The 13314-nt window shown below is 35.9% G+C and overlaps 1 protein-coding gene across 3 annotated transcripts in view; it reads left to right on the forward strand.

Annotated features, from left to right (window-relative positions):
* The window catches only part of LOC117394814 (zinc finger protein 236-like), a 120695-nt gene extending 109550 nt beyond the window's left edge, over positions 1-11145 (forward strand). For 2 of the 3 annotated variants that reach the window (XM_033993414.3, XM_033993417.3), the window contains exons 30-32: positions 6468-6597; positions 8307-8489; positions 9676-11145. In XM_033993414.3, the coding sequence (XP_033849305.3) occupies positions 6468-6597; positions 8307-8489; positions 9676-9806 (444 nt within the window). In that variant the 3' untranslated portion in view covers positions 9807-11145. The remainder of the gene's footprint in view (positions 1-6467; positions 6598-8306; positions 8490-9675) is intronic. The other variant, XM_033993415.3, reaches the window with a different exon arrangement.
* The last annotated feature ends 2169 nt before the right edge of the window (positions 11146-13314 follow it).

The raw sequence follows: 13314 nt of genomic DNA on the forward strand, positions 1-13314 counted from the left end.
AGGTCTATAAATACTTGGCTGTAAATAGGTCAGGTGCAAGTAGGTTAGCTGCGGATATTGAAAAACACTTAGTAAATTTTTTAAACTCGGAACTGGGGCAGGGAGGGAATCTAAAAAGGTGTGCACTGAGCTGAAAGAGGGAAAAAATAAGTTAAAGTATCTTACCACTTCCGCTACTCATTGGCATTTAGTAATCCCAGAGGTGACCCTAACCCTAATCTTCATATCCCTATTACCTCTGCTCAATCAAATGTTCTTGATCGAATCCATGCCTGGCTTTTTTTAATGTTACATCTCTGTCTAATAAAGCTCTAATCAGTGATTTTCTTATGGATTATAACCTTGATATTCTCTCTTTAACTAAAACTTGGCTTGTAGCTAATCACAATGTTTCCTTGATTGAGGCTTCTCCTCCAGATTATACTTTTTTCCAGAAAGCACGCTCTAGGGCAGGGGAGTTGGAGCCACTATCTTCCACACTGAACATAGTGATTCTAACTGGCTTTAGATACTGTAGCTCCAGTTGAAATTTGTATGTCTTAAAAGAAGCTCACCATGGTTTAATGATATGACTTGTAAATTGAAATGTGATGGAATTTGAACTGCAGGTTCATTACTTTGTACGGAAAGCCATCAGGTAAAGGAAGGCTCCGACGTTGGCTAGATCAACATATTATTTTAATTTAATCAAAACTAATAAAAACAATCCTAGATTTATTTTTGCTTCCCATCCCTCCCCTGCCCCCATACTCCCACCCTTAACACTGGCTCCTCTTAGAGCTGCAATTGCCTTTTCAATTATTTTAAAAATAAAATTCCAGGCATCAGAAATCAGATTCTACAGACTCCTTCTATTACGGAGGATTCTTCCACAATTGTACGAGTTAGACCTGCTAAGGCTTTTTCTGATTACCTTAAGAACTGACAGAGCTAGTCCTGCATCTGAGACCCACTGCATGTGCTCTTGATCCCATTCCTACTAAACTATTAAAATATGTATTTTGTATTATTAATATTCACATTTTAAAAATTATAAATGGATCACTTTCCTCCGGTATAGTTCCCTTAGCACCATTGCTCAAGAAAACTAACTTGGACCCCAAAGTCCTTAATAATTATAGGCCAATCCCCAATCTGTCAAGTTTCTAGAGAGAATTGTTGTCTATCTATTACACACATTTCAATAGCTTATATGCAAAATGTCATTCTGGATTTCGTGCTGCACATAACACTGAGACAACACTTGTTAGAATAGTTGATAAGCGCTGACTTTTTATTTCCCTCAATTTTAATTCTCCTTCGCTGCTTTTGATACTGTGGACCACTTCATTTTATTGCATTGTTTTGAAAGCTCAGTGGGATTGTCAGAGTTGTCCTACTATATCTTGGTTCAGGTCTTATATTTCTGATAGGTTTCAGTTCTTCTCTGGTGGGGAGATGAAATCGGCATTGTCTGAAGTTGTCTGTGGTGTGCCGTAGGGTTCTATATTAGATCCTTTGTTATTTTTGTTATATATGTTACCCTTAGGTTACATTATCCACAGACATGGAGTGAACTTTCATTGTTACACTGATGATACTCAGCTATATTTGTCTTTAAAGCCAGGAAATACTGCTGTTTTCCTTGCTGACATCAAGTGTTGGATGTCTCAGAACTTTCAGTGTTGAATTCTGATCAAACTGAGGTTATGCTAGTGGGCTCTCAGAACCCACTAGAAATTTGGGGGTCATCTTTGACCCTGATCTATCATTCGAGACTCATATTAGGAAAGTTACTAAAGTATCCTTTTATCATTTGAGAAATATGGCTATGCTAAGAAGACTAATGCATGCCTTTGTTTAATCTAAAATTGATTGTAATGCACTTTTGTCTGGTATCCCAAAATGTGTGGTGCCTTGCTTACTTGTTCAGAATCCAGACTAATACCAGAAAAAGTGAACATATTACCCCTGTTTTGGCCTCTTTGCACTGGCAGTTTAGATTTGATTTTAAGATTTTACTTTTAACTTACTAGAAAAACAAGATTAACTAAACAGCTTTCTTTTCGGACCCTCTTCTACAGCTGCTGGGGAAAACTGGTGAAGACATTAGCCAAAACAATATATTAAATATACTTCCTGCTTCAATCAGTTCTTCTCCAGTGAAAAGTACAAGGTTTATTTGAGTTTAATAGTTATGTGTTCTACACCAGCATCTGTTTTACATTTTTAAAACATGGAGGGCAGGTTTTCAAAAGGTCGTAAATAATAACTCCAGTGTTAATCAACAAATTGGTATGTAGCATTGATTTTGGCATTTTCAAGCTGTCGTTATGCCTATCTCGTTATTAAATAATCATGCTAACGTTGATTTACGAAATAATGTTAATATCTTAACGAGCAGTACTTCTTGCGACTATTTCTTTTGTTTGTGTGGGAATTTAAAAGCAAATCGGTGTTAATTGTCATTATTTATCAGGAGTTAATTTGCACGTGGAAAAGGAGGGTTTTAATTAACGAAAGAGTATATAACTCACCTTGAAACAGAAATGTAACGCCCGGAACACACTGCGAGTGGACATCACACACTGCCCAATTGAAGTCGCAGGAAGGGACGCATAATTTGTGATTTTTTTCTGATGTTTGACCTGCCCTGGATGCATAAAGTACAGTGGTAATGGGGCAAATCAGTGACAATAGGTGAAAACAATGCTATGACAGTACTATCTACAATTTTGTCTAGATGGCATGATCGTGAAAACGTGACTGGAGACATGCATATATTTTCTCTCTTTTAATACATACATACATAATACTGTAACAGGGCAGGACACGTGCAAATGCACGTTTATTGAATTGTATTATTTGTTCATTGTTTTGGCAGATTGCACGATAATTGTAAATTAGAGCCAGCTGCCCACACTTGTTACTGTGGGGCATATAAGCCTCACAGTTTGTTAATTCAGGACTGCTGAGTAAGGAAGCAGGAAGGAGTGTACCCTGCTGCCGAGCAGACAACTCGGAGGCTGTGTGGTCCAGTGGTTAAAGAAAAGGGCTTGTAACCAGGAGGTCCCCGGTTCAAATCCCACCTCAACCACTGACTCATTGTGTGACCCTGAGCAAGTCACTTAACCTCCTTGTGCTCCGTCTTTCGGGTGAGACGTAATTGTAAGTGACTCTGCAGCTGATGCATAGTTCACACACCCTAGTCTCTGTAAGTCACCTTGGATAAAGGTGTCTGCTATATATATATAAACAAACGTGAGTAATGTGTGTACACATTAATGTGTGAATTTGTAAAACTGTGTTGAGTTTTGTATTGGGCAAACAGCTTAGTTGTCCCAGTCTAGTTTGGGCGGTTTAAATTGTGCGATCGATCGGCCGATGCTGTAAACTCGCCTCGCAAAGCATAACTCACTGCCCGATGCGACTGAAAAATCACGTCGCTATTGATCGCATCGGACAGTGTGTCCAGGGCTTAACAGACCACAGCTGTGACACCAACGATACAGAGAGAGAGCGGACACAGGGCAGGATCTGTAACGGCAGTGTGCCACACAACACTGTAATAAAATAAGCAGTCACAACGTGGACAAACAACTGGAACATTTATAGGTTAAATGTTTAAGCAAGGGGTAGAGTTGAAATAATTAGAAACTTTAAATAACATTGATTGTTAACAACTGAAAGTTAAACTAAATATAATGTTTAAAAGTAAACCAAGAAGAGTTGCTAAATGTGTTTTTTTTAAATAGAAACTAGTAGGAACTTTTGAACGTACTGAAATGGAATTAACACAAGTGTACAGGACCAGAGTTCATTGCTTACAGACTACCTAGATAATTCAGTATTTGTAGTTATGAAAATATTTTAGCCTTTTCTATACTTGTGGTTATGAATGAGATTTATTCACTTGTTTTAACCATTTGTAACCTTACGGAATGTTTGTTGTATTGCTGAAAATGATATACCGTTATTTGCACCCCAGTGTAATGTTACTACTGTACCAAGAAATGATCAGTGCAACTGTAGCCTAGCTGAACTCTGGATACGTACATTATACAACAGGTGACCTCTACTGTAGATTTTATTTAAATTATACAAATAGAAACCTAAGAGTAAATGAAATCGTGGTATTGAAAACAGCATATTGGATATTACATGGATTTTGCCTAAACGTATTTGTAATGTTGTCAGACTCTCCCCACACTTCATGTACAATGTACATGTTCACTTTCACATGTTTGTATGCATATAAAATGTTCTAATACTGTAAGTGTTCGATGGCTACTTCTAATCATGTTGAGTATTTATCGCGGAGGCGAGCAGAGTACCAGAGAAAATGCATGATTAGAGGAATTCACCAAACAAAAATTATGAACAAATTGTGTATTAGGTTAGGGAGTTCTATCATAATTTTTAAAGCTTAATAAATATATAATGACATGTTACATACATCATGGTATACATGTACAATAACTAACAACTACAACCATAAATGGCGTTTCAAACGTATTTATTTATAGGCTATAATCCTACATACTAAAATACAGACAAAAGTAAATTCCAACCAAGCCTACATAGCCTACACTTCATGAGCTGACAAGTCTACCACACACACTGCCCCATCCAAAAAAAAAAAGATAAAAGGTGTTTTTTTCTTTTTAACCAAAAAAGATTGCAAAATGCACATTTAAATATATAAGCTGTGGCAAAATATCCCCCCGAAATGAGGGTAAATGACTAATGGGATTTTATTTATTTTTTCTTATTAAATCCGTGCAGTTCAATTTTTACCCACATGCCAGATAATCATAAATCAGCATTTTATATGTGAAGTGTTCTAAATAAGTGTACATTCTGAATGACAAAATACACAATTTTAAGTGAAGTTTACAAATTATACACAAAATAGATGTTCTCATTATTTTATTTCCGTTTGGCTGCTGCTCACTGGTTGGAGAGCCGTCTCCCTGTACGCTAGTAGTTTCCATAACAACGAATTCTGCTTCCATTCATTTTTCTTGATCTCGTTAACATTTTGATTAACTAGTTCCCCTTATCTAGTCGTTGAGGAATTTCAGAGTATTAACAGATTCATTTTAAACAAATTTAGTTTGAAAATCACTTGCTACTAAATAACACTAGTTTTTGAAAATCCTGCCCGAAGCCTATTGAAAATTTGAATCTTGTAGTTGAACATGTCTTCTACTGTGAGTAGGCGATTTATGATAGCACAACCGAAAATACGTTAATTAGTTTTAACGTTGTAGTATTAAAGACTGAAGACTACATGTCTAATTTACTTTGGTGCTCACCATGTTGGTGTGTATTTAGGCTGTTCATGTCAGTACCTTAAAATAAGGCCTGAGAGGTAATCTTGATTCTATAGCTGAGTGACATTTTACTTTTTTCAATATCTCATGCGCAACAGCTGTGTAGAAATTAGATTTGCCATTCTGAAGGCAGAGGAGACAGTAATTTCTCCCTGCAGCAGTTACTTTTCCCTTTCCAAGACTAAACTCTTCAGAACATTGTACTGTACATCAGTACTGTGTTTGGCCAAGTTGAAGAGATTTGTATTTTATTTTTTTTACTATTTAACTTAGCTTTTTAAACAGCATTGACTTGCAGGTAGGACACAAACACGGGGAAAATGCCTGTACGTACGACACCATCTATTTTATCTATCTTCAGATAAAACAATATATTTAATTTACTGTCTCTCTACATTTTCTATCTGGTCTGTCTGGTTTCTACCAGTTGTTTGTTATACTGTATGCTTAAAGGCTGCAGTTCCGATTTAATAAATAGATGATTCTCATGCTTACCATTTATTGTAGTTGTATAAGCGTGTGGATGTATAAATCTTGTTTCAAAATTTATATATCTTTCAAAGATTTAAGAAATCTGCTTTACTGTTTCTGCCCAAAATCTGGATCACCAGGACAAAAAAAATGTTATCTTAAATAATGTATTGTTTTTGTAGCTTTGATTCACTTTTTATATCCATGTTTCAGTCATCTCATCATGGTTTAAAGTTTATAATTCTGATTCTTAAAAGTAACCTGAATGTGATGATTAAAAAAAAAAAATTATACAGAGTGAACATGTAAACAACAAATATAGTTACTCATACCCATATCAACATTTTTCTTTGAGAAAAAAAAAAAACAGTAAATGCATTGTAGGAAAAATGTGTAGCGCACATACTATAATGTATAAGTATGAAAAAAAAAGAATAAAGCTGTATTGTGTGTTCATTTTCACAAACTTATTAAAAGGATATTTTATAGTTAAGAAATTTATTTAGAACAAAACTTTTTTTTTTATTGAAAAGGGAATATTGGAACAAAAGGTTTACATCTATATTTGCCATAAATAATTTGTAACACAAATAGCTTTTGCATTAACATTATGGCAAAAATGTGTATCAGAATTTGGAAAACATTTTTTAATTTTTTTATTTGTTTATATATTTTCATTAGGAGCATGAACATATTCACCAGGATGGACCCTCACTCAGCTCCCAGAGACCCAAGATTTTCAAATGTCCCTACTGCGAAAAGGCGTTTGCTAAACCCAGCCAACTGGAGAGGCACAACCGGACTCACACAGGTAAATAAAGTGCCTTTATTTATAGACCACATAAAATTAGGCTGACAACAGGTAATGGGTTTGAATAAATTGCCTTTAAGGCTACATGCCCTACCTTTGAACTCTCTTTTTATGTGTGTATGTATGCATGTACTGTATAACTAGGGCTTCTGGTTTTCTGTTTTAACCGATAAAACCCGATAAAACACCCCCGATACAAAAAAAATGAAATCGGTGGATAGCCAATAAACACCGGAAAAAAATGTGGAAATGGTTAATCTATTCACGTTGACTTTACCCTTTTCCCATTAAAAAATAAAACCTACTACAAAAATAATAAATACATTTCTCAGTGCTGCTGGGCAATGTCCCGCCTTCCTCACTTGCATCTATCAGTGATTAGTTCTCAATACTTTAAACCCGCCCCAAATACTGAAAGACAGCACATTCTTATTCTATTGGAAACTCTGCTTGCAAGATTTAAAACAAGATTACAATCAGGATGGAGGCTTGTTAGTGGGATTTCAAGCTGTATTACAGTTAAGATACGGAGGATTTAACAGAATTGTGTCGAAATGTACAAAAATGCCTACACACAAAAACTCCAGATGAATGTGGAAGACAGCAAAGGAAAGAAGGTACAACTTAAGTGTGCAAGTACTGTCGAGTTACTGTACATATTTTGACAGAAAAAAAAACCACTCAAGCATTTTGGAAAGTAACCGAAAACACTAATTTCATACAGTATATCAAAAACGAAAGCCCCGAAAAAAAACTGATTTACATAAAACTCAAAAACAGCTAAAAATAAGCACCAAAACATGCAATTAATAAAACCAGAAAAAAAACAGAAGCCCTATGTATAACATACACACCTTGCCACGGCTTAAAAATTAGAGCTATCAGTACGATGAAAAAATCGATGACCATGAAATATATCAATTGTATTTACAGAATAGTATATAATATGAAATTGCAATTAAATGGTTAATAATAGCTTGATAAGTAGAACTGTAAATGTCACATACAGACAGATCAATGAACAAACAGATAGACACCTCCATATATCCGCAGATTCGGATAATCTCAATAACTTAAACTAAAGTTTCATTATAGTTGGATAAGCAGATCTCCCAATATATGCAACAATGTTAAGTATGACAAACATATCCCTTTCACAGGGGATTTCATCTCTAGTGAGAGGTAATAATGGTAACAGCCCCTAAAATCACCTTTAACTCTTATTGTTGACTTCTTCAACTGTCTTTAAATAACTCATTAGTTAAAGGTTTGTGATTAGGGTCCAGTTTGGTTGTATTTTGTATTAAACATATAGTTTTGGCAGTTTGGTTTTCTTAAAATGGGTTATCTGTGCTTTAAAACAAAAGGAGAACTAACCCCCACAAGTGTTTTTTTTTAATAGAAATTAAAAGGAGCATTATTGTAATTGTGCTCTTAAAACTCCTCTGAGCCACAAAACAGGTTCAATTTACTCTAAAGTGGTAGGCATGCTGCTTATTAAAAATGCTTTCAAGAGCATTCATCTGAAAATGTAATTTTATGCATTTCTGTTTTTCTATCCAAAAACAACCTTTTTTGTCTGGTAAACAGTATTGTTAATTTGTGGTTGTATATTATTTGCCATGAAAACAGATTTCAAAATTGATTAACCATTGAAAAAACAATGAAGGATGATTTAAATATTTCATTATCTGTTCATGTTGTTGCAGGTGAACGGCCATTTCAGTGTCCTCAGTGTGATAAAGCCTTTAACCAGAAGAGTGCGCTTCAGGTGCATATGGTCAAACATACAGGGGAGAAGCCATACAAATGTGAAATCTGTGGTATTGGGTTCACTCAGAAGAGCAATATGAAGCTACACATGAAAAGGTCTCATGGATATTCTGGTGAGTGTAAGTGTTCCCACGTGTTCAAATTTTGAATTATAATTTTGTTGGTTACTTTCCAATGGCACCATGTGGTGTTGGTTCTGCTGAGTTGACCAGATGGGGCACATTGAAGGGTGACAAAATGTACCCTTTGTCAACCTACAAAATAGAAGGATTTTCATGGTGTGCCCTTTTCAGTGTGGTACTGTTTTGTACCATTTTAATACTAAACAAGCTGTGCAGTTCATTTCAAATTTTCAGGTGTGAAACCAATCTAAGCAAAATGGCCACTTTTTTGTTCATTTTTAAGTGAATTCTAAATTGCATCTTTATAAACGAACTAGGTATGAAAGGGCCCTAAAACAACAACAAAAATCTGGGTCCACCAGCAAATTTTTAACAAAGCCATTTTAAAGAGTAGCAATTTAATCTGCCACTTCCAAAATCGCTCAGCATACTCTTCTATCATGATGCACAATGTGATTCACATTGTCTACCTATACACATTGTTCCACTCTCAGTGAGCATAATACCAATACAGTTAATTGTTGCAAAACATTTCCGTTTTGTAATGATTTTTTTTTTATACCATTACTGAGGATGACATTATAAGCCACTTTATGAGGACATGAATGTCAGACTGTCTTGAAATTAATTACTTAAGAAACCATATATTAAATGCATTGCTATTTAATATTGTTCTCTCAGATTCTCATAGTAAATTGCCCAGAAAATGAATTTGTGAAAAACTTGGCATTGAGCCCAGTTTGATTTTTTAACAAACTTTTTAAAATGTTTTTTTTAAATTTTCAGTACAGTATATTTTCTAAATATATCGTAATAACAGTTGTTGCTCTTTCAAATACATCTGTGTATCAAATTTTAAGCCAACATCTGAAGGTTTTTTGTGTCTATGGCCCGGTCCATATTATCCATGGAACATTTTGACTTACTGATGCTAGGAAAGAAATCAGCTTTTAATTTGGTACACATACTGTATTCTATGATTACTTTGGAAACATTATGTTAAAATAAAAGTTGAGAATTACCAGCTGTCATGTGATATTGGTTTCTGGACCAAGAAGCTTTCAGATATAGGCTGTACTACATGTGCCAAAGGGAAGTGTTAACATTGACTTTAGCTAGTGGTTTAACATTCTATTTTGCTTGTTATTATATTTAAATAAATGTCCTGTTTTACTTTTTGTAGGCAGTGGACAAGAAATTACAATAGATCAGGAACAAGAAGAGGAAGGTGACAGTCGTGCGCTGGACTTGGAGGATGTGGTCCAGGATTCTTCAAATGAATGGCAGTGTGGGATAGCAAATGTGTTTCGATAGTTTCCTGGCAAAGCCAAACTTACATTGTTAGAGGAAAACACAAAACACATACATTTACAAAATAATGAAATTCTGAAAATACATGCAACTGTCCACTTATTTTAAAGTATTATATAAAAGTGACTTGTTAGGTGATTCAAGAAGGATGTATAGCCTACGAATTTTAATCATAAGGTGGTTGATAATATTTTCTGGCAGCAGTCATGGAAGTCTTGGTGAGTCTTGGTGGATTTACATATATATGTGTAAATCCACAAAAAAAAAACTGCAAATAGAAAAAGAGATCAGAATAAATAAAATCTCGTTGTATCCAGTAATAATACAACTGTGTGTTTGCTGTACCCGTGACGTCTTGTGTAATTGTGTTTCCAACCTGCTCTAAATATTATGGAAATTTAAGATTTTATTTTTGTTTGTGCTGAATTGAGCAAACAAGCTATATCTTTCCAACATACTAATTTGTACTAATCTATGCCATTAAAATCCAAGCACTGGATGTCATTCTTACTATCTTTTGCAGCTTAAAGGAATGCTTTATAGCCTCTGAATTTGCATACTATTAGTTTTGTATCCATGATACTGTACGTGTGCTAAATAATATACAGCTTTTTCTGCCTATATATTGGGTATGTTTAATAAAGTCACCAACATGTTAATCTTTTTAAGGAATGCCTTGAAGAGGCCAGTATAAAAAGGACCAGTAATTTTTCATCCTCCTGAAACAGTGGGTGTGTTAAGATTTGCAGTGGAAAATCTCTGACACACTGCGACAGCTTCCTAATATACTGGCCTAATTACAGAAATAACATCCAGGTGACTTTATACAACATGCCAAATATCCATGAGCAGTGAAACAACCACTTATAGACAGATATTACATTAAACATTAGCAAATTCAAAGCTGTATAGCCTAGTATTTTTTAAATAATTTCTTTTAATGAACCCATCAGATGCCTAATTCTGGGATATGTTATTGGTCTTTGTCCCAGTATGTATTTTTTATTTTTGTTTTCATTTGCAAGTTATTTGTATTGTTTTAGATGTACTTGTGTGATAGCAAAACCCAATACAGCTTTACTGTAAAAACATACTGTAACCTCTAAAAAAAGTGTGATATACAAAACACTTTATTTTAATGTAAATATTGTACAGTTTGGATATGTATTTCAGAAATTGTTTACAGGACAGTGTTGGGAATGGCATTTAAACTGATGTTTTCTTTATTTAAACACTTGCTGTCTGTGTACATTACATAAGGTGTATAGTTTGTGACAAGACGTTATTTTGTTATGTTAAAGTATTAACGTGAAAATAAATTCTGTACTTTTTACAAAACTCATTTTATATTACTTTTTGTTTTGCTGTATTTATAGTACTGGATACATGTTGTTATTAGTTATAGTATCCTTCTGAAGACTTTCTGAATATTTTTCAATCAGCTTCAGCTCTCTTCCCTCCATTGATAACCCTTTATATTGCTTTCGAATAGCTGGTCTTTACACCTCTCAGCTTCTTTGCTCTCTCATTTTTACCCACTCCATTTTCAATGCATTGCCAACATTAAGACATTATTTTTCTATTATTATTAAAAAATGTGTTTGCACCATTTTCCTCTGTTTCTGAGGAGGAGCTGAGAGTCTGTATGACTGAGGTTATGCTACCAAAGAGGCCATATGGTCCTCAATAGTAGAGAAAGTCAGTGCTGTCTGGTTTACCAGGAGGACAGTGGCTGCCAAAGTCCCAGTTTACAGCCGCTAAACACAGTTTGTGCGTGCAAAATGCTGATTTGGGTGTTTTGCAGCCGCAAAACATCACTTTAAAAGAGCTATCTGAAGACCTTAGGCAGAAAAACATTTATTGTCATAAAGCTGGAGAAGAATAGAAGAAGATTTACGAGCATTTGAGTATCCCAATTTCAACTATTGCTTCTATTATCAAGAAGTACAAGACTCATGGTACTGTCACAACGCTCCTCGGTCTGGAAGAAAGAAGGTTCTTTCACCAAGAACAAATAGAAGAATTGTGAGGAAGGTTAATAACAATCTGAGATTGATTGCCAAAGATATTCAAAGTGAATTGGCTGCAAGTGGGACTGGGGTTTCCATTTCAACCATAGGTTGAGTATTACATGGTGAAGGTCTCAGTGGTCGCAGGGCGAAAAAAAGGCACTTAGGAAAACATCACTAGGACAATTGCTTAAGTTTGCAAAACATCATTTGAATGATGGATACGAGTTCTGATCAAAGGTTTTGTGGAGTGATGAAACAAAAATCAAGCTATTTGGTGATAAGAATATGAGAACATAAAAAAGTTTACAAACGAGAGGAGGCCATTTGGCCCATTTTGCTTGTTTGGTTGTTAGTAGCTTATTGATCCCAGAATCTCATCAAGCAGCTTCTTGAAGGATCCCAGGGTGTCAGCTTCAACAACATTACTGGGGAGTTGGTTCCAGACTCCCACAATTCTCTGTGTAAAAAAGTGCCTCCTATTTTCTGTTCTGAATGCCCCTATATCTAATCTCCATTTATGACCCCTGGTCCTTGTTTCTTTTTTCAGGTCGATAAAAAGTTTTAACTTACATTAATGTAGATTAGGAAGAGAAAAGGACCTAATACTGATTTCTGTGGTACTCCCATGGTTACCTCACTCCATTTTGAGGTTTCGCCTCTAATCAATGCTTTCTGTTTTCTAGTTGTTAACCACTCCCTAATCCATGTGCATGCATTTCCTTGAATCCCTACTGCGCTCAGTTTGAGAATTAATCTTTTATGTGCCTCCTATTTTCTGTTCTGAATGCCCCTTTATCTAATCTCCACTTGTGACCCTTGGTCCTTGTTTCTAGATGAGGTCTTACTAATGCATTGTAAAGTTTTAACATTGCTTCATGTTAGCTGCGTAGTTCGGGGGGCGTGGAGCTGGGGGCCTCTCATTTCCTGTCAATTAGTACCTATTTTCTATTTAAGCCCTGATCACTTGCACCTTCACTATATAGTGTCTAGTGTTTCATTTTCCTCCTCCTCCCCTCCTCCACCTTCTTACATGCCTTCGCATCGGTCGTCTCTGGGGGGCAAGTGAGTCTAACTTCCCCAACCTCAGGGCTAGGCATCTGCCTCCCTTACCTTCAGGGGGGTTCTCACCATGTGAGTCAGAGCGGACCCCGCAGCCACACTCTGTCCTTTTGCAGCTCTTGCAGTTATCTTACCTCACCTTGAGGCTCTATATTCTATATAGTCTTTTGGATCTGGCCTCTCTCAGTGCTCGAGTCCCATACTAACCTCCATGCTTTGTCCTTATTTCAGGTCTCAGGTAGCGTGAAGTCTCCGCCAATCGGGTTAACGAGCGCCCCTTTACAGAAGTCTCAGATGCTGGGTAGCCTCTCTCTCTACCTCCTTTCATGTCCTGGTCTACCGGGACTGACTTCCTCCCAAGGGGAGGCTCCTCAAGTCACAACCCACGTATTTGTTTTCGGTTGCTGGGTCCTTTGCCCCTAGGATGTGTCGGCATTGTC

Source organism: Acipenser ruthenus, chromosome 3, assembly GCF_902713425.1.
Source record: "Acipenser ruthenus chromosome 3, fAciRut3.2 maternal haplotype, whole genome shotgun sequence".
Taxonomy (NCBI): Eukaryota; Metazoa; Chordata; class Actinopteri; order Acipenseriformes; family Acipenseridae; genus Acipenser; species Acipenser ruthenus.